At 47.6% G+C, this 20,668-nt stretch overlaps 2 protein-coding genes across 4 annotated transcripts; one reads left to right on the top strand and one right to left on the bottom strand.

The window, feature by feature from the left end:
• Positions 1 to 206: 206 nt before the first annotated feature.
• PFDN6 (prefoldin subunit 6) lies at positions 207 to 11,889 on the bottom strand. 3 transcript variants are annotated; one of them, XM_075260510.1, is made up of 5 exons: positions 11,808 to 11,889; positions 10,122 to 10,185; positions 8,147 to 8,217; positions 1,926 to 2,050; positions 207 to 417 (listed from the first exon to the last, which is right to left on the bottom strand). In XM_075260510.1, exons 2-5 carry the CDS (start codon positions 10,183 to 10,185, stop codon positions 297 to 299), a joined length of 381 nt encoding a protein of 126 aa, XP_075116611.1. In that variant the 5' UTR covers positions 11,808 to 11,889; the 3' UTR covers positions 207 to 296. The 3 variants fall into 3 exon arrangements, with proteins under 3 accessions (XP_075116611.1, XP_075116612.1, XP_075116610.1); XM_075260511.1 differs by lacking the exon at positions 11,808 to 11,889 and adding an exon at positions 11,598 to 11,619; XM_075260509.1 differs by lacking the exon at positions 11,808 to 11,889 and adding an exon at positions 10,311 to 10,452.
• Positions 11,890 to 11,945: 56 nt separating this feature from the next.
• On the top strand, positions 11,946 to 18,827 carry B3GALT4 (beta-1,3-galactosyltransferase 4). Its single transcript, XM_075260423.1, has 2 exons — positions 11,946 to 12,012; positions 16,546 to 18,827. Exon 2 carries the CDS (start codon positions 16,722 to 16,724, stop codon positions 17,772 to 17,774), a length of 1,053 nt encoding a protein of 350 aa, XP_075116524.1. The 5' UTR covers positions 11,946 to 12,012; positions 16,546 to 16,721; the 3' UTR covers positions 17,775 to 18,827.
• The last annotated feature ends 1,841 nt before the right edge of the window (positions 18,828 to 20,668 follow it).

Raw genomic sequence — 20,668 nt, 5'->3', positions numbered from 1 at the left:
CCAGACCTCTATGTATTTCTACCTTATGTTTCTAATTGTAATATTATATTTAATAAACAAACTTGTGTGTAGAACTACATGTCCCAGCATGCTCTACTAGCCAATTTACAGCTTTCCCACATAACAGACACGACATGGCATCCTGTCAGTATGTTTATTAACCCATCCGCAGGATACGGCAGCCCCCCCCCCCCCCCCCCCCCATTTTATAAGATGAATCCCAATGACGTGACCTGGAGACCATAAAGAACAAAGTCCCTTCAGTGCATAAATAGTGATGAGGGAATGGCCGCCTCTCAGGCCTTCGCTGCCCCCTTGCCTTGCGCACGTTGGTATTCTTGCTGCAGTTTCGTCAGGGACGTGCGCTGCTGTTCCGATCGCTGTTCCAAGTCTTTCAGTAAAGTCTCATACCGCTTTCTATGACGAGAAAGGAACGGGAGACATGATGATTTAGACAAGTGAAGAAAGAAAGGCTTAAAGGGGTCGTCCCCTTATGGACACTTATTCACAGGACAGGGGATAAGTGTTGGATTGCTGTGAGCCCAAATGTTGGGTCTCCCAGTCATCAAGAGGACGGGGTCCAAAAGCCCCTTTAAGGTCTCCTTGTGAATGGGGCACCCGCGCTCCTGTGTGACCAGTGTCCGATTCACTTCTATGAAGCTGCTAGAACTGTAAGAAGTGAATGGGGGCGCTGGTCACACAAGTGTACTGGTGCCCCAATAACAAGGAGCTTCCCCGTCCTCCTGATCACTGAGGGCCATTGGGCCCCCAGCGAGCGGACACATCTCCTGTCCGCTGGATAGCACAATCCCTTTAAGGGCTGTGCACAAGATGTGCCTATGTGCCATTTTATTCCAAAAGAACTTTGCAGAAACCTCCCCAACAAAAACAAAACCCATAAAAAATCATCATGAAAGTCAGAAGGGCTTATTCACATGACCTAGTCTTGGCCATAATACTCAGTCCATGTGTCTGCAGCCTGACTGCTATGTGGGGAGATGGAGTCCTATCATTATAGTTCTCTATGGTCCCTGGCGCCATACTGGTTACAATACGGGACAGTATTTGGCAGGGACTCCTGGTGTCATAGAGGACTTTGCCATAAGGCGTCAGGCTGGTAAATCCAAAAGACACAGACCGATTGCCTCGCCCAAAACGCGTGTGTTTAATCCCTTAGGGGTTTACAGGCTTTGCAGCATCTCACCTTCACACTTAGTGCATAAGAAACGCAACGCCACCGCCCGGAGCTGGATACAGACACGAGATTGTTGTCTGGGACTTATAACGCTTATTCCCTATCCAAAGCAAGTCAGTGATCACTTCGGCCTCCACATAAGTGACCACCACGCCAATCACTATTGGGACTGACTGAGGACGCCAAACGCAGCGCTCCCCCAACCCTACAGCGATGACCGGTGTGGTGGACACGTGTACTATTGCTGGGGAAGCAGTGCGCCCCCTGCAGGCAGAGGGAGGCTTGAGGCTTCTTTATTTGTACCTTCTGTAGGTAAATGCAGCATTTATTGTATAATTGTAAAGCAATCACAGTCCTGCCCTGGATCTCTGCATTACCGTGTATAAAAACCGCCAACGGCCAGATTTTATACATTTACACCGCCTGCTCATATACATTTGTGTGCACAGCAGAGATACAGGAGCAGGACATGTAATGTATTATATACAGGCTGCCCGCACTGCTACCATGTAGTATACTGTAGTATATACTGTATCAAATTGTAACGTGCTGCAGAATATACTGGCGCTATATAAGTAGAACATATCACTATTACTACAAGAGGAGGACTGGACAATTGGCACCAAACTTCAGAGGCCGATAAGTCTGGGCCTAGGATCATCATTATCCAATGGAGTGAGATTGTGATTTAGGTTGTAGTCGCCCAGGCCTGGGCTCCGCCGTTACTCACATCTCTCCATTGATATACTGCAGTCTCTTGTCAACCGTGGACTTCGCTTCTTCTAAATCTTGTTTCACCAGGACGGGACCGATCAGTTTATACACAGTGTTACTGTCATCTAGCAGAGCCAGCTCCTGGAAAACGTACAGAGCGGTATAATAAGGCAATGCAATACTATAGAGAGATATTATAAAGCAGGGGTAGGGAACGTACGGCTCTCCAGCTGTTGCAAAACTACAACTCCCAGCATGCATACTTGCTCTGCTGTTCTTGGAATTCCCATGGAAGTGAATGGAGCATGCTGGGAGTTGTAGTTTCACAGCAGCTGGAGAGCCGAAGGTTCCCTATCCCTATTATAAAGCATACAAGTGAAAATGAAACACGGCGTCCTGGGCACACACACTGTCATGTAGTTATCTGTGCAGCCTGAAACATTCAGCTTCTGGTGCAGTTTTACAAGCCAAACCCATTCCTGGTTCTGCCTTATAAAACTGCACATATGGTTCCAGTTTTATGGTCGTAACCCAAGGCTGACACAGACTGGTGCCTGGAAATCCCTGATATACAACAACCCCTCCCCCCGCACAGGAACAGGAATCGGAACCAGGAAAGCAAACAGAGGAGAAAACTAAATACAGGATGGTTCGGCATAGAACCATCTGTGCATGCGTCACACCAGAAACACAGGACAATCCCCTCATAGACTAGTGGTAACCCTATGTGCAGGTGAGGGGGAGAGGGATCCTAAGTAAAATGGCCGCCAAAATTGGAGAATCTTACACTGAAGCAGAGGAGATTACACCTGAAAACGGACCTCCCCCATATCACCAAATACTCATGACGACTCTGCAGAGATGGAGACATAGGGCTACCATAATCTCATAGCTGGGGTCCAGTTACTAGGACTAGTGTGTGAGTACATCAGAGTCACTCATCACCTGCGCTCACACCACACTGATTCATCAGAATTTTGGCGCATTTTGGATGGTCCATCAGTTTTCTGTAAGTAACATTAAGTGAGTCCCGCGCCCAGCCAACCTATTGTATAAAGTCTCTTGTAAAAAGTTACAACTTTTGGTGGAAAACTTGGAAGTGCTGCAGAAGGTATGTACCGAAAACTGCAAAGGGATTTATGAATTTTTGAGCTTGTTTGATCAAAGAATTGCATTTATACACCACTGACTCCATATGTGAAAAGTGGGAGGGAAAGTCAGTGCGGTTATCCTGTCTGACCGTCAGTACAGCAGAAGGGAAATGGCACAGAGAGTGGAGAAACATCTCAAGACAGGAAGTGGTAGACTTACACATGTATCAACTATCATGTGAGGTTTGATAAATTTGGTGCAGATTGCATTTTACATTACTTATCCTGTATTATACTCCAGAGTTGCGCTCACTATTCTGCTGGTACAGTCACTGTGTACATACATTACATTACTTATCCTGTATTATACTCCAGAGCTGAGCTCACTATTCTGCTGGTGCAGTCACTGTGTACATACATTACATTACTTATCCTGTATTATACTCCAGAGCTGCGCTCACTATTCTGCTGGTACAGTCACTGTGTACATACATTACATTACTTATCCTGTATTATACTCCAGAGCTGCGCTCACTATTCTGCTGGTGCAGTCACTGTGTACATACATTACATTACTTATCCTGTATTATACCCCAGAGCTGCGCTCACTATTCTGCTGGTACAGTCACTGTGTACATACATTACATTACTTATCCTGTATTATACTCCAGAGCTGCGCTCACTATTTTGCTGGTACAGTCACTGTGTACATACATTACATTACTTATCCTGTATTATACTCCAGAGCTGCGCTCACTATTTTGCTGGTACAGTCACTGTGTACATACATACATTACTTATCCTGTATTATACTCCAGAGCTGCGCTCACTATTCTGCTGGTGCAGTCACTGTGTCCATACATTACATTACTTATCCTGTATTATACTCCAGACCTGCGCTCACTATTCTGCTGGTACAGTCACTGTGTACATACATTACATTACTTACCCTGTATTATACCCCAGAGCTGCACTCACTATTCTGCTGGTACAGTCACTGTGTACATACAATACATTACTTATCCTGTATTATACTCCAGAGCTGCACTCACTATTCTGCTGGTGCAGTCACTGTGTACATACATTACATTACTTATCCTGTATTATACTCCAGAGCTGCACTCACTATTCTGCTGGTACAGTCACTGTGTACATACATTACATTACTTATCCTGAATTATACTACAGAGCTGCGCTCACTATTCTGCTGGTGCAGTCACTGTGTACATACATTACATTACTTATCCTGTATTATACCCCAGAGCTGCGCTCACTATTTTGCTGGTACAGTCACTGTGTACATACATTACATTACTTACCCTGTATTATACCCCAGAGCTGCACTCACTATTCTGCTGGTGCAGTCACTGTGTACATACATTACATTACTTATCCTGTATTATACTCCAGAGCTGCGCTCACTATTTTGCTGGTACAGTCACTGTGTACATACATTACATTACTTATCCTGTATTATACTCCAGAGCTGCGCTCACTATTTTGCTGGTACAGTCACTGTGTACATACATTACATTACTTATCCTGTATTATACTCCAGAGCTGCGCTCACTATTCTGCTGGTACAGTCACTGTGTACATACATTACATTGCTTATCCTGTATTATACTCCAGAGCTGCGCTCACTATTCTGCTGGTGCAGTCACTGTGTACATACATTACATTACTTATCCTGTATTATACTCCAGAGCTGAGCTCACTATTCTGCTGGTACAGTCACTGTGTACATACATTACATTACTTATCCTGTATTATACCCCAGAGCTGCGCTCACTATTCTGCTGGTGCAGTCACTGTGTACATACATTACATTACTTATCCTGTATTATACTCCAGAGCTGAGCTCACTATTCTGCTGGTACAGTCACTGTGTACATACATTACATTGCTTATCCTGTATTATACTCCAGAGCTGCGCTCACTATTCTGCTGGTACAGTCACTGTGTACATACATTACATTACTTATCCTGTATTATACCCCAGAGCTGCGCTCACTATTCTGCAGGTACAGTCACTGTGTACATACATTACATTACTTATCCTGTATTATACTCCAGAGCTGCGCTCACTATTCTGCTGGTGCAGTCACTGTGTACATACAATACATTACTTATCCTGTATTATACTCCAGAGCTGCGCTCACTATTCTGCTGGTGCAGTCACTGTGTACATACATTACATTACTTATCCTGTATTATACTCCAGAGCTGCGCTCACTATTCTGCTGGTACAGTCACTGTGTATATACATTACATTACTTATCCTGTATTATACTCCAGAGCTGCGCTCACTATTCTGCCGGTGCAGTCACTGTGTACATACATTACATTACTTATCCTGTATTATACTCCAGAGCTGCGCTCACTATTCTGCTGGTGCAGTCACTGTGTACATACAATACATTACTTATCCTGTATTATACTCCAGAGCTGCGCTCACTATTCTGCTGGTGCAGTCACTGTGTACATACAATACATTACTTATCCTGTATTATACTCCAGAGCTGCGCTCACTATTCTGCTGGTGCAGTCACTGTGTACATACATTACTTATCCTGTATTATACTCCAGAGCTGCGCTCACTATTCTGCTGGTGCAGTCACTGTGTACATACATTACATTACTTATCCTGGATTATACTCCAGAGCTGCGATCACTATTCTGCTGGTACAGTCACTGTGTACATACAATACATTACTTATCCTGTATTATACTCCAGAGCTGCGCTCACTATTCTGCTGGTGCAGTCACTGTGTACATACATTACATTACTTATCCTGTATTATACTCCAGAGCTGCGCTCACTATTCTGCTGGTACAGTCACTGTGTACATACATTACATTACTTATCCTGTATTATACTCCAGAGCTGCACTCACTATTCTGCTGGTACAGTCACTGTGTACATACATTACATTACTTATCCTGTATTATACTCCAGAGCTGCGCTCACTATTCTGCTGGTACAGTCACTGTGTACATACATTACATTACTTATCCTGTATTATACTCCAGAGCTGCGCTCACTATTCTGCTGGTGCAGTCACTGTGTACATACAATACATTACTTATCCTGTATTATACTCCAGAGCTGCGCTCACTATTCTGCTGGTACAGTCACTGTGTACATACAATACATTACTTATCCTGTATTATACTCCAGAGCTGCGCTCACTATTCTGCTGGTGCAGTCACTGTGAACATACATTACATTACTTATCCTGTATTATACTCCAGAGCTGCGCTCACTATTCTGCTGGTGTAGTCACTGTGAACATACATTACATTACTTATCCTGTATTATACTCCAGAGCTGCGCTCACTATTCTGCTAGTGTAGTCACTGTGTACATACATTACATTACTTATCCTGTATTATACTCCAGAGCTGCGCTCACTATTCTGCTGGTACAGTCACTGTGTACATACATTACTTATCCTGTATTATACTCCAGAGCTGCGCTCACTATTCTGCTGGTACAGTCACTGTGTACATACATTACATTACTTACCCTGTATTATACCCCAGAGCTGCGCTCACTATTCTGCTGGTAAAGTCACTGTGTACATACATTACATTACTTATCCTGTATTATACTCCAGAGCTGCGCTCACTATTCTGCTGGTGCAGTCACTGTGTACATACATTACATTACTTATCCTGTATTATACTCCAGAGCTGCGCTCACTATTCTGCTAGTGTAGTCACTGTGTACATACATTACATTACTTATCCTGTATTATACTCCAGAGCTGCGCTCACTATTCTGCTGGTACAGTCACTGTGTACATACATTACTTATCCTGTATTATACTCCAGAGCTGCACTCACTATTCTGCTGGTACAGTCACTGTGTACATACATTACTTATCCTGTATTATACTCCAGAGCTGCACTCACTATTCTGCTGGTACAGTCACTGTGTACATACATTACATTACTTATCCTGTATTATACTCCAGAGCTGCGCTCACTATTCTGCTGGTGCAGTCACTGTGTACATACATTACATTACTTATCCTGTATTATACTCCAGAGCTGCGCTCACTATTCTGCTGGTGCAGTCACTGTGTACATACATTACATTACTTATCCTGTATTATACTCCAGAGCTGCGCTCACTATTCTGCTGGTACAGTCACTGTGTACATACATTACATTACTTATCCTGTATTATACTCCAGAGCTGCACTCACTATTCTGCTGGTACAGTCACTGTGTACATACATTACATTACTTATCCTGTATTATACTCCAGAGCTGCACTCACTATTCTGCTGGTACAGTCACTGTGTACATACATTACATTACTTATCCTGTATTATACTCCAGAGCTGCGCTCACTATTCTGCTGGTGCAGTCACTGTGTACATACATTACATTACTTATCCTGTATTATACTCCAGAGCTGCGCTCACTATTCTGCTGGTACAGTCACTGTGTACATACATTACATTACTTATCCTGTATTATACTCCAGAGCTGCGCTCACTATTCTGCTAGTGTAGTCACTGTGTACATACATTACATTACTTATCCTGTATTATACTCCAGAGCTGCGCTCACTGTTCTGCTGGGGGTTATAAATGCTGGCATTGTTCACTTGCTATCATCACCTGCCTCAGTGGAGAGTGCTCCTAAATTATGAGAAGGCGTGGGTCAGCTATTGCCTGGAGACAGAGGATGTACATTGCCTAGATGGTTGGGTACACTGCATATACATATGAAACATGGCGGAGCAGACGTGACCCTCTAATGCCCTTATACACAGATCTCTTGTACACATGCTAAGCATACATGATCTTAATCTTCTGCTACACCCGTCATGTCACATTCCCCTGTTTAACCCTTAACAGAATCTTTTGCCCTTAAGTAAACAAAGCTCTGCAGCTTTTATCGGTGATGCCCGCAGAGCCCAGGCTGGTTAGCATGCAGACAATTAGCTGGACTGGATACAACTGTAGCAAACCCTCAGCTACCTAGGAATGTTAATCAATTACAGCAATCAGAGATCTTCAAAAGGAAGGGAGTGTAGGAAATATGGAAAGCTGATAAATCTCTTATTCCACACACTCCCCTATAAGTCTTCCTGGTCTTCCCCGAATATTTCCAGGGTCCCGTCACTCACCTCCTTCACTATGTTGTTCTCGGTGAGCTGAGCTTCCAGTTTCTGTCGAGAAGACATGCTGCTGCTGATATCTGGAGAAAGATGTCGCAGAGTCAGGCTCCATACAAATCACGTTTTTTACATTTGTTTAATGGACGCAAACAAATGGTCACTCATTTCCATAGACATCAATGTGAAAAAAAAACATAGATACATTATTGTTTTTTTTTGTTTGTTTTTTTTTAAGGACACAAAAACATAGTGCGTCCTACTTACGTGTCCACCCTACTTATGTGTCCGTCCAAAAAAAACAACAGCAACAGATCTGGTTTAACATTGAGGTCTATGGAAAGGGACGGCCATTCGTTTGCGTCCGTTACATGGATTCTGAATAGAACCTTAATTACATTCTCTAGAGGCCGAGGATATGTTCCTGATCCCACCGTATTGTGTACACAGCCCCTACATGTCCCTATGGTTACAGACCACATACAACCGCCTGATCACACCCTCAGTACATCACATGACTGCAGGATCTGACTAAACAAGGTTTCTGTGTAGTCTATCATTGTAATTGAGCCTATTATTTAATCAGCCTCTCCTTCGAGGCCTACCTCTGCTTTCCTGATCCTAGCAGCCGCTTTCCAGAACAGAAACGCTTTTATTCATATGCTAATTAGTCTTCAGGGAGCAGCGGGGGCATTACCCCTGTGCTCCGAGCACCAACGCGTCATCACCCTGGATGTTTCCCCTTCTTGCTTGACGATCCCTCCTGCTACTCCTCCGCACGGCTTCCATGAGCAGCTAGCCCCATCACAGTGATAAAATCTTTGCATGCGCTGTATGCGCCGACAGGGCTGCTCATGGTAGCGGGAGGGATCTTCAAGCAAGAAGGGGGTGGTGAAGAAACATCCAGAGGTGCTCGGAGCACAGGGTTAACACCGCAGGGCTCTCTGAAGACTAATTAGAATACGAATAAAGCGGGTTTTCTGGAAAGCGGCTGCTAGGACCAGAAGGAGACGTGTGCCGAGAAGAGCCTTCCTCAGGACACATTAACATAGGATTATTTAGTAATGCAAAGCAGCCATGACAGACTCCCTGTAAGAGGAATGTGTCCTCACTTGTATCCCCTTACTAAGACCAGATAGTGATACGCATTTCCATCTTCTCTAGTCTGATTGAAGATTTTCTATTCTATTTTCTGGACATGATTATGGGGGCGGCTATCTTGCCTGAGCTTCCCATTTGCTCTGTGATGCTAGGTTCACAATAGCATTTGGCGTTTCCGTCCTTTGGGTCCGCTTAAAAATCAGTTACACGCAGAAACCCGACGACCCCTTAGACTATAATGGGGGCTATAATGGGGTCTGCCAGGGTTCCGCCCGTTTTATTCTCAAAAGTTACTCCTTGCAGGACCTTTCCACTGATTTTAGGCAGAGTCTCCTTATCCTACAGAGACCACAACTCTGGTGTGAGTCCAGCTTTACAGCATTTAGTGATCTGCTTTACAGCATAAGCATTGCCTTAGGCAGCGAGTCTGGAGCCGACTCATTGAGGTGTATGGGAGCGTCTTCTAGACAGTGCAGGGAGGAGGGGGAGAGAAGCTGTGACATTATCTGTCTTCAGTATTGATGGTGTAATCTATAGAGGTGTTATCTTCTATTGTAATGCTGTGTGACATAAGTGTAGTGCTGCAAAGAAAACCCTAAGGAGCCAGATTAAACCTGCTAATACATGGAAATACGTAACACACTGACAATGTAAGAAAAATACAATCAAAAATACTTAAAATACGTTTAATAATAAAATTTTGATTTAAAGTAAGTCATTTCTGGTGACACATTCCCTTTAAGTCTGCATAGAGGTCTATACACAGAATGATAGAAGCAGCTATGAGGTATGGAACAAGATAGTCATGTCATATAGGTTAGCCCATGTACACCCCCTCCCCCCATCTACATGACAGGGGTACGGCTGATGACCCCCGCTGTTATACCTTTCTGCACCTGCTGGTATTTGGTGACCTCGTTCTGCAGCTTCTCCTGTAACTGCGCAGCCATCTGTGTACAAAGTGCAGAGAAAACCCATGAACACCTCTGTATAGAGAGAGACAAGACTCACAGCCAATAATCCGGCGCCCACACCCTGCCGGAGCAGCAGAGACACCCTCTAAATGACCACATACATGTTCTGCCTGTAACTGCATGGAGTGGACGGTACAACCCTGCCATACGGGGCGGCTGCTGGGGCTGTTATGTTTATGGGCTACTTGCTGATGGGCTCACAATAGCGGTGGTTTTCCTTGTTATGCGGGTACGTGCTGTGGTCATTATTATTGTTGTGTGTGTGTGTGTGTGTGTGGGGGGGGGGGGGGGGGGGGTTGCTGTGGTCATTACGGCCATTGGGGCAGTGGATGTGGCTGTCACTATTATGGGGGCAGCTGCTGTGTCTGTCTCAGGTATGGGCAACCAACCCAAATTCCAGGTGCTGTCCACATTATACTGGGCGGGGCAACTGGAGGGAAACATTATACTGGGCGGGGCAACTGGCAGGAGGCATTTATGAAGTGGGGCATACCATGTTAGGGACACTATATTGTGTTGGGGCACAAAGTGACATGGATGACAGTGGGTGTGGCTGAGTCTGGCTATGTGTAAATTTATTTATCTAAGCTCATCGCACATTCTGCCTCTTTCAGACCTTTGAAGGTCGGGGGCTCTAGGTATGGGGGGCGGGGGCTCTAGGTATAGGGGGCGGAGGCTCTAGGTATAGGGGGCGGAGGCTCTAGGTATAGGGGGCGGAGGCTCTAGGTATGGGGGGCGGAGGCTCTAGGTATGGGGGGCGGAGGCTCTAGGTATGGGGGGCGGGGGCTCTAGGTATAGGGGGCGGGGCTCTAGGTATGGGGGCGGGGCTCTAGGTATGGGGGGCGGGGCTCTAGGTATGGGGGGCGGAGGCTCTAGGTATGGGGGGCGGAGGCTCTAGGTATGGGGGGCGGAGGCTCTAGGTATGGGGGGCGGAGGCTCTAGGTATGGGGGGCGGAGGCTCTAGGTATGGGGGGTGGGGTCTAGGTATGGGGGGGTGGGGGCTCTAGGTATGGGGGGGTGGGGGCTCTAGGTATAGGGGGCTCTAGGTATGGGGGGCGGGGGCTCTAGGCATGGGGGGCGGGGGCTCTAGGTATGGGGGGCGGGGGCTCTAGGCATGGGGGGGTGGGGGCTCTAGGTATAGGGGGCTCTAGGTATGGGGGGCGGGGGCTCTAGGTATGGGGGGCGGGGGCTCTAGGCATGGGGGGGCGGGGGCTCTAGGCATGGGGGGCGGGGGCTCTAGGTATGGGGGGCGGGGGCTCTAGGTATGGGGGGCGGAGGCTCTAGGCATGGGGGGCGGGGGCTCTAGGTATGGGGGGCGGGGGCTCTAGGTATGGGGGGCGGGGGCTCTAGGTATGGGGGGCGGGGCGCTAGGTATGGGGGGCACTTACTGTGTGTATACCAGTTATGCTGGTGTCCCTGTAATAGGGAGGGGGGGGGGATGTGCAGACTCTGCAGTGTCATGCGCAGTGCTCACAATAGCGCAGACGGCTCTGTCCATACAAGGCTGCAATATATACAGGTGTGACATGCTGGGATCTGTAGTACTACCGCTCAGGCCTCCCCTCTCCGGTAACACTGACTATAAAGCGCCTTTTTACCGTTTCTCCGTCCGCCCGCGTGCACGTCCCGACTCTCACCCGGAAACAGTTTCCCTTTTCCGCCTTCAGTCATCACTATGGAGACGTTCGGCTAGCCCCACCTCTGGATTAGAACGGTTTTGCGCAACTTTATTGTACGGAATCTTGTGAACAACGGACAGAACGCAGGGTGTGAATACAGAAGCGGGTACGGCGGTGCAGAGAGGTGAGAGCCCCCCCGTGTGAGGGAGAAGCCCCCCAGGAGTGAGCGGCCCTGGCCTGCTGCCCCCTCCTCTTATCACCCGGGTACCACTAGTATCCTCATAGAGGGCTGAGAGATTATCGTATATTATAGTATCATACAGTATGTGACTGTATATTATAATACAATATGTGACAGTATATTATAGTATACAGTATGTGACAGTATATTATAATACAATATGTGACAGTATATTATAGTATCATACAGTATAGAGCAGTATATTATAGTATAATACAGTATGTGACAGTATAATACATTGTTACAGTATAGTCTATTATAGTATATTAGATTACAGTTTATAATATTGTTACAATATGGAATAGTATAATAGATGACGTTACAGTATATTATATGATAGAATCATCTATGACAGTATATTATCTTACAGTATACTCGATGGAAAATAAAATCCAGCTGCAACTGGATAAATACAGTCACATCGTGACTACAGAGGTCAGCATAACAGATAATGGCTACGCATTTCGGGATCCACTATTTTCCTCACGGCCTTGAGGAAGGGAGTGGATCCTGAAACGCGTAGATAGTATCTGTTCTGTTGACCTCTGTAGTCACAATGTGACTGTTTTTATTTTGTAAAAATAAAAGTTGCATTTTATTTTCACGTGGTACGACTGATTCGTTGGACCACAGTTGCAGCTGGATTTTATTTTCCATCGAGTGTGCTCTGACCTTCGGGATCCAAAGGTTTCCGTGCTCGCTGGATCCAACAATTTAGGACACAATAATATATGGTGAGCTGGACTTTCATATTCCTTGGTATCTTACAGTATAGTCTATTATAGTATATAGTATATTATGGTACAGTATGAGCTATTATATTACAGTATAGTCTATTAGTATATTATAGTACAGTATAGTATATTATAGTGTATTATTGTACAGTATAGTCTATTATGTTACAGTATAGTCTATTTTAGTATATTATAGTACAGTATAGTATATTATGTTACAGTATATTACAGTCTATTGTAGTATAACGTTTTTCAGTATATTACGCCACACTGTAGAGGAGGGGCTACTCATGGAACTTTAGTAAAGGTCAGTTGACCAGGTTCTGCCATCAAGTAAACATCTGAGCTGAACAGCAGGACACATACAGCATTTACGCTATTTTCAGTATAAAAGACACGTCTGACTATAGGACACACCCAAGGTTTAGACAAGAAAAACTAGGAAAAATTATTTCCTAATGTGGTATTATACTGTGTGCGGGGGGCACTAATGTGGTATTATACTGTGCGGGGGACACTAATGTGGTATTATACTGTGCGGGGGGCACTAATGTGGTATTATACTGTGCGGGGGACACTAATGTGGTATTATACTGTGCGGGGGACACGAATGTGGTATTATACTGTGCGGGGGCACTAATGTGGTATTATACTGTGTGCGGGGGCACTAATGTGGTATTATACTGTGTGCGGGGGCACTAATGTGGTATTATACTGTGTGCGGGGGCACTAATGCGGTATTATACTGTGTGCGGGGGCACTAATGCGGTATTATACTGTGTGCAGGGGGCACTAATGTGGTATTATACTGTGTGCAGGGGGCACTAATGTGGTATTATACTGTGTACGGGGGGCACTAATGTGGTATTACACTGTGTGCGGGGGCACTAATGTGGTATTATACTGTGTGCGGGGGCACTAATGTGGTATTATACTGTGTGCGGGGGCACTAATGTGGTATTATACTGTGTGCAAGGGCACTAATGTGGTATTACACTGTGTGCGGGGGCACTAATGTGGTATTATACTGTGTGCGGGGGACACTAATGTGGTATTATACTGTGTACGGGGGGCACTAATGTGGTATTACACTGTGTGCGGGGGCACTAATGTGGTATTATACTGTGTGCGGGGGCACTAATGTGGTATTATACTGTGTGCGGGGGTGATTTCCGGTCCTTGCTGCCGCTAGTGTAGGGATTTGGGCTTGGGGAGGGACAGTGGGAGGGAGATGAAGGTTTCTCTAGGCCAGTGTCATAATGAACGAGCCGGAGTACAGGTGGCGGTCTGTGTTGTAGTAGTAAGGATGGCGGGGGTCTGTGTTGTAGTAGTAAGGATGGCGGGGGTCTGTGTTGTAGTAGTAAGGATGGCGGAGGTCTGTGTTGTAGTAGTAAGGATGGCGGGGGTCTGTGTTGTAGTAGTAGTAAGGATGGCGGGGGGATGTGGAGTAGTAGTAAGGATGGCGGGGGTCTGTGTTGTAGTAGTAAGGATGGTGGGGTCTGTGTTGTAGTAGTAAGGATGGCGGGGGTCTGTGTTGTAGTAGTAGTAAGGATGGCGGGGGGATGTGTTGTAGTAGTAAGGATGGCGGAGGTCTGTGTTGTAGTAGTAAGGATGGCGGGGGGATGTGTTGTAGTAGTAGTAAGGATGGCGGGGGTCTGTGTAGTAGTAAGGATGGCGGGGGTCTGTGTTGTAGTAGTAAGGATGGTGGGGGTCTGTGGAGTAGTAAGGATGACGGGGGGGATGTGGAGTAGTAGTAAGGATGGCGGAGGTCTGTGTTGTAGTAAGGATGGCGGGGGTCTGTGTTGTAGTAGTAAGGATGGTGGGGGTCTGTGGAGTAGTAGTAAGGATGGCGGGGGTCTGTGTTGTAGTAGTAAGGATGGCGGGTGTCTGTGTTGTAGTAGTAAGGATGGCGGGGGTCTGTGTTGTAGTAGTAAGGATGGTGGGTGTCTGTGGAGTAGTAGTAAGGATGGCGGAGGTCGGTGTTGTAGTAGTAAGGATGGTGGGGTCTGTGGAGTAGTAGTAAGGATGGCGGGGGTCTGTGTTGTAGTAGTAAGGATGGCGGGGGTCTGTGTTGTAGTAGTAAGGATGGCGGGGGTCTGTGTTGTAGTAGTAAGGATGGCGGGGGTCTGTGTTGTAGTAGTAAGGATGGCGGGGGTCTGTGGAGTAGTAGTAAGGATGGCGGGGGTCTGTGTTGTAGTAGTAAGGATGGCGGGGGTCTGTGTTGTAGTAGTAAGGATGGCGGGGGTCTGTGGAGTAGTAGTAAGGATGGTGGGGGTCTGTGTTGTAGTAGTAAGGATGGCGGGGGTCTGTGGAGTAGTAGTAAGGATGGCGGGGGTCTGTGTTGTAGTAGTAAGGATGGCGGGGGTCTGTGTTGTAGTAGTAAGGATGGCGGGGGTCTGTGTTGTAGTAGTAAGGATGGCGGGGGTCTGTGTTGTAGTAGTAAGGATGGCGGGGGTCTGTGTTGTAGTAGTAAGGATGGCGGGGGTCTGTGTTGTAGTAGTAAGGATGGCGGGGGTCTGTGTTGTAGTAGTAAGGATGGCGGGGGTCTGTGTTGTAGTAGTAAGGATGGTGGGTGTCTGTGGAGTAGTAGTAAGGATGGTGGGGGTCTGTGGAGTAGTAGTAAGGATGGCGGGGGTCTGTGTTGTAGTAGTAAGGATGGCGGAGGTCTGTGTTGTAGTAAGGATGGCGGGGGTCTGTGTTGTAGTAGTAAGGATGGTGGGGTCTGTGGAGTAGTAGTAAGGATGGCGGGGGTCTGTGGAGTAGTAGTAAGGATGGCGGGGGTCTGTGTTGTAGTAAGGATGGCGGGGGTCTGTGGAGTAGTAGTAAGGATGGCGGGGGTCTGTGGAGTAGTAGTAAGGATGGCGGGGGTCTGTGGAGTAGTAGTAAGGATGGCGGGGGTCTGTGTTGTAGTAGTAAGGATGGTGGGTGTCTGTGTTGTAGTAAGGATGGCGGGGGTCTGTGTTGTAGTAGTAAGGATGGCGGGGGTCTGTGTTGTAGTAGTAAGGATGGCGGGGGTCTGTGTTGTAGTAGTAAGGATGGCGGGGGTCTGTGTTGTAGTAGTAAGGATGGCGGGGGTCTGTGTTGTAGTAGTAAGGATGGCGGGGGTCTGTGGAGTAGTAGTAAGGATGGCGGGGGTCTGTGGAGTAGTAGTAAGGATGGCGGGGGTCTGTGGAGTAGTAGTAAGGATGGCGGGGGTCTGTGTTGTAGTAGTAAGGATGGCGGGGGTCTGTGTTGTAGTAGTAAGGATGGCGGGGGTCTGTGTTGTAGTAGTAAGGATGGCGGGGGTCTGTGGAGTAGTAGTAAGGATGGCGGGGGTCTGTGTTGTAGTAGTAAGGATGGCGGGGGTCTGTGTTGTAGTAGTAAGGATGGCGGGGGTCTGTGTTGTAGTAGTAAGGATGGCGGGGGTCTGTGGAGTAGTAGTAAGGATGGCGGGGGTCTGTGTTGTAGTAGTAAGGATGGCGGGGGTCTGTGTTGTAGTAGTAAGGATGGCGGGGGTCTGTGGAGTAGTAGTAAGGATGGCGGGGGTCTGTGTTGTAGTAGTAAGGAGGGCGGGGGTCTGTGGAGTAGTAGTAAGGATGGTGGGGGGCTGTGGAGTAGTAGTAAGGATGGTGGGGGTCTGCACCTAGTAAACGTCTCCACCAGATGTTGTGTTGTTTCCTTTGTTTCGAGGGTCTCGATGTCGGCGGATTACACGTGCGCCTCTTGTAAGATTTGTGACGTCTTGTGTTCTTGTGTTTTTCAGCAATGCTCTCAGTTTCTGGCGTCCTCCTCACCAGACCCCAGGACTGAGGATACAAGGTGGAGGCTCTGGACGTCTCCTGGAGCGGCGCCATCTCTGTCTCTGATCCGGTTTCTGGGCTGTCCTACTAATATCATGTCCTGTGTGTGATATATAAGGAGCCCGCACTGTCAGCCATAATGCTCCTGTGTCCTGCCACCTTCCGCCGCTTCCTTCTCATCCACCGCCGGCGCTGGCCTCTTCTCTTCCTTGTGGTCTCTGTGGTCTTCTTTCTCAGTGTCTCGGGGTATCTTGAGGAGTTCCTCTCTGGACTTCTTTCCATCTTTTACTTCAAGCCTTCTCACGTGTCTTCACCTAAAGTCTTGAACGTTCCCATCCCCCCTTTTCTGCTGTCTCCCGTCAGCGCCTGCTCCTCTCCTCCATTTCTGCTCATCTTAGTGACTAGTGCCCCTTCTCACAGAGACCGAAGGGACGCCATCCGCCAGACATGGGGCAGCTTGACCTCAGCCACCGCCTCCGCTTCTCTCACCCTCTTTGTCCTAGCCGTACCAAAATCTCCGGAGGAAAGGGCGGCTTTGATGCATGAGGCCGTGACCCACAGAGACATCATCCAGGCCAACTTCACAGACTCCTATCGGAACCTGTCCCTGAAAACCATCACAGGGCTGACGTGGGCCCTGGATAAATGCAGAGGGGCCCGCTACCTGCTCAAGACCGACGATGACGTCTTTGTCAATACATTGTTTTTGACGCAGTTCTTAAGAGGGGAAAGCGGTCTCCAGTACATGGGGCGTCTGCACTGGTATGTGACCCCGTTCAGGGACCCCGACAACCGCCATTACATCTCACGGGAATTGTATAGTGGCAGCTATTTCCCACCCTATTGCAGCGGCACTGGCTATGTATTGTCTCATGAAGCCGCTGGACTTATCTTGGAGCAGGTGGGGAGCGGCCCATGGCCAGAAGTGGAGGATGTGTATGTGGGTATCCTCGCCCAGGCAGCTGGCATCGCTCCAAGGCACGTTGCAAAAATTGCAGGATCCATGTCTGTGCCACACAGCTCCTGCTGCTATCGGACCATGTTCACCTCTCATGGCATGACACCAAAGGGCATGCAAGAAGCCTGGAATATGCTGAAGGAGGCCGAAGATCACTGGTGCCCCTCAGGGGTCATGCTCTATTGTAAATTTTTTGGGGTGTTTGTGGAAAATGGAGGAACTCTGGTGCACTGAGGGCAGGGGTCAGCCACTAAAATCTGAAAGACCAACACAATTTTTTATGATTCTTCCAAAAAGGACAGTAGGACAATATGGCAGCACATAAGAAGCTACAGGGACTGTGTGGCCTAAACAGCATCTCCGCTCCTGGACATTACTTTCCCGTTTCTACTTGCAGATGTCACCGCCTTTCCTTAGCTTGAATTCGGTGAAGGACACCAATTTCTCACAGAACCGGATCAATACAATATCATGACATGTTACCAAAACCCTTCACAAGCTGCAAATGAGCACACAAGCCCTGGGTGGCCGCACGCAGACACATGGAGCAGATGACTTTGTATCACAACATCAAAAACCAAGGACGTCTTGAAAGGCTTGTGATGCCCAGATCAGTCAGGACATGTCCAGCCAAGACTGAAAGGGAGGTCAAGGCCTCGTACTCTATTCACATCCAAAGCTGTTTTTATAGTTTGAAGTTGTCTACAGTGTATGAAAAAGAGATAGCGAAAGCTGCTGAGCAAACAATGGCAGCGCCTCGGTGCATTGGGGAAGTTTGTTTTCTGCCTGTACATAAGTGTAGCCCAATGTAATGCACTCAAGAGGGAGAAGGATCTTTAAGCAGTTGGAGGGAAGGCAGGGAACCAGAATTCTGGCTGCAGCTCTTGATGTAAATGGAGTATAGATTAGGTTCTTACCCTGTGGCCTAAACCAGCAGTAACTGGAGATCCATTGATTGTGGGGGAGACCCCGGACTCCAGGTCAGTACAAGATAAGGAAAGCCAAAGTCTCAAGCAATAATCTCCTGATAGATCCAGGATCTCAGTCACTTTCTTTAGTTGGAGAACCTCCTCGGAGCAAAAATAATAAGTGTGAAGTCACCGGCTACCGGATTATTGCCAAAGTCATCAAACAGACTGCGAAACAAAAACTTATTCAGAGGAAAGGAAGCGATTCACACACAATGTGACAATACCTTACTATGCCTGCACATCATTGCCCTTAGTGTGACCTACAAGCGATGGTTCCTTCTACCGCCATACCCGCCACACTGGTTTTCCATCTGGTTTTTAAAGAAGCCAAGACGGCCAGGAGAATAGATGTCGAGAAGTCTTAAAGGGAAGGTGTTGGACAAAGTGACATATTGTGTAAACCAAGTTTTTATATTGTTATTAGAGTTGAGCGAGTACTGTGGGGATCAGCCGATCCGAACAGCACGCACGCATTGAAATGAATGGAAGCACCTGGTACTTCCGCTTTGACGTCGGCCGGCCGCTTAACCCACCGCGTGCCGGCTGCATGCATTGATTTCAATGCGTGCGTGCTGTTCGGATCGGCTGATCTGAACAGTACTCGCTCATCTCTAATTGTTATTAATTTTGGAGATATATTTAAATTATTTATTGGGGGGGGAGGAATCAAATCCTGCAGTTTTTATACTTCTGTGTAGGCTTCCTAAACCTGGTCAGAAGTGTAAAAACTCCAGGATTTGATTCCCCCCCCCCCTGTTCTGTAGAGATCTTATTACCTCTGGTAGATACTGTAATATCCCTATTCTAGTAACCTCCATTCACAGCAGCCAATAGAATAGCACACAGCAAGCTGCACAGGTCACGGAGCATGCACACAACAAGCTGCACAGGTCACAGAGCATGCTCACAAGCTGCACAGGTCACAGAGCATGCACACAACGAGCTGCACAGGTCACAGAGCATGCACACAACAAGCTGCACAGGTCACGGAGCATGCACACAACAAGCTGCACAGGTCACGGAGCATGCACACAACAAGCTGCACAGGTCACGGAGCATGCACACAACAAGCCGCACAGGTCACGGAGCACGCACACAACAAGCCGCACAGGTCACGGAGCACGCACACAACAAGCCGCACAGGTCACGGAGCACGCACATAACAAGCCGCACAGGTCACGGAGCACGCACACAATGACCTGCACAGGTCACGGAGCAAGCACACAACAAGCCGCACAGGTCACGGAGCATGCACACAACAAGCCGCACAGGTCACGGAGCATGCACACAAGCCGCACAGGTCACGGAGCATGCACACAACAAGCCGCACAGGTCACGGAGCACGCACACAACAAGCCGCACAGGTCACGGAGCACGCACACAACAAGCCGCACAGGTCACGGAGCACGCACACAACAAGCCGCACAGGTCACGGAGCACGCACACAACAAGCCGCACAGGTCACGGAGCACGCACACAACAAGCCGCACAGGTCACGGAGCACGCACACAAGCCGCACAGGTCACGGAGCACGCACACAACAAGCCGCACAGGTCACGGAGCACGCACACAACAAGCCGCACAGGTCACAGAGCACGCTCACAACAAGCTGCACAGGTCACAGAGCATGCACACAATGACCTGCACAGGTCACAGAGCACGCACACAACCCTCTCCCATAGATGTCAGTGTGCGCTCCTGGGTACTGCTGTGTATGGTTCATGTAACTACTGTAAAGATGGCCGCCCTCAACAAGAATCCTTGCTGGATATTTAAAGGGAATCTCCTACTACTGAAACGAATACACAGTCACGTCACCCCCACAACTCCCTGCCATAGACTTAGTGTTGCAGCACTTGTATATCACTTTCTATTTTTCCAGGAGCAGAATATTGGTAGATAGGCCATTAATATCAGCTTAGAATGGGGGCCGCAGCCTCTTCCCTGTGCAATGATGTCACTTTTGGTGGTTACATGGTACAGCTGCAGCTCAGTCCCAGGCACAACCACTATATACAATATACGGCACTCTGCTTAGCATTCAGTGGAGAGGTCACAGCGATCGCCCTGGTGATCATGTTGGAAGCGTCTATGGCACCATTGCATCGCTGTTTACCTTGGTGAAGCACCTGAGCTGGGTACTGAAGTGAAGACAAA

The sequence above is a fragment of the Leptodactylus fuscus genome, chromosome 11 (genome assembly GCF_031893055.1).
Source record: "Leptodactylus fuscus isolate aLepFus1 chromosome 11, aLepFus1.hap2, whole genome shotgun sequence".
Classification (NCBI taxonomy): Eukaryota; Metazoa; Chordata; class Amphibia; order Anura; family Leptodactylidae; genus Leptodactylus; species Leptodactylus fuscus.
The sequence above is the reverse complement of the archived record's forward strand: the minus strand, read 5'-3'. Positions and strand labels throughout refer to the sequence as shown.

What these genes read in the sequence shown, in the direction of transcription:
- PFDN6 (XM_075260509.1), bottom strand. Translation starts at nt 10,331, where the DNA reads ATGCAGTTACAGGCAGAACAT. An exon ending in ATACCAGCAGGTGCAGAAAG is followed by an intron (nt 8,218 to 10,121) that starts GTATAACAGCGG and finishes ATCTTTCTCCAG; the next exon opens with ATATCAGCAGCAGCATGTCT. An exon ending in AGAACAACATAGTGAAGGAG is followed by an intron (nt 2,051 to 8,146) that starts GTGAGTGACGGG and finishes TACGTTTTCCAG; the next exon opens with GAGCTGGCTCTGCTAGATGA.
- B3GALT4 (XM_075260423.1), top strand. Translation starts at nt 16,722, where the DNA reads ATGCTCCTGTGTCCTGCCACCTTCCGCCGCTTCCTTCTCATCCACCGC.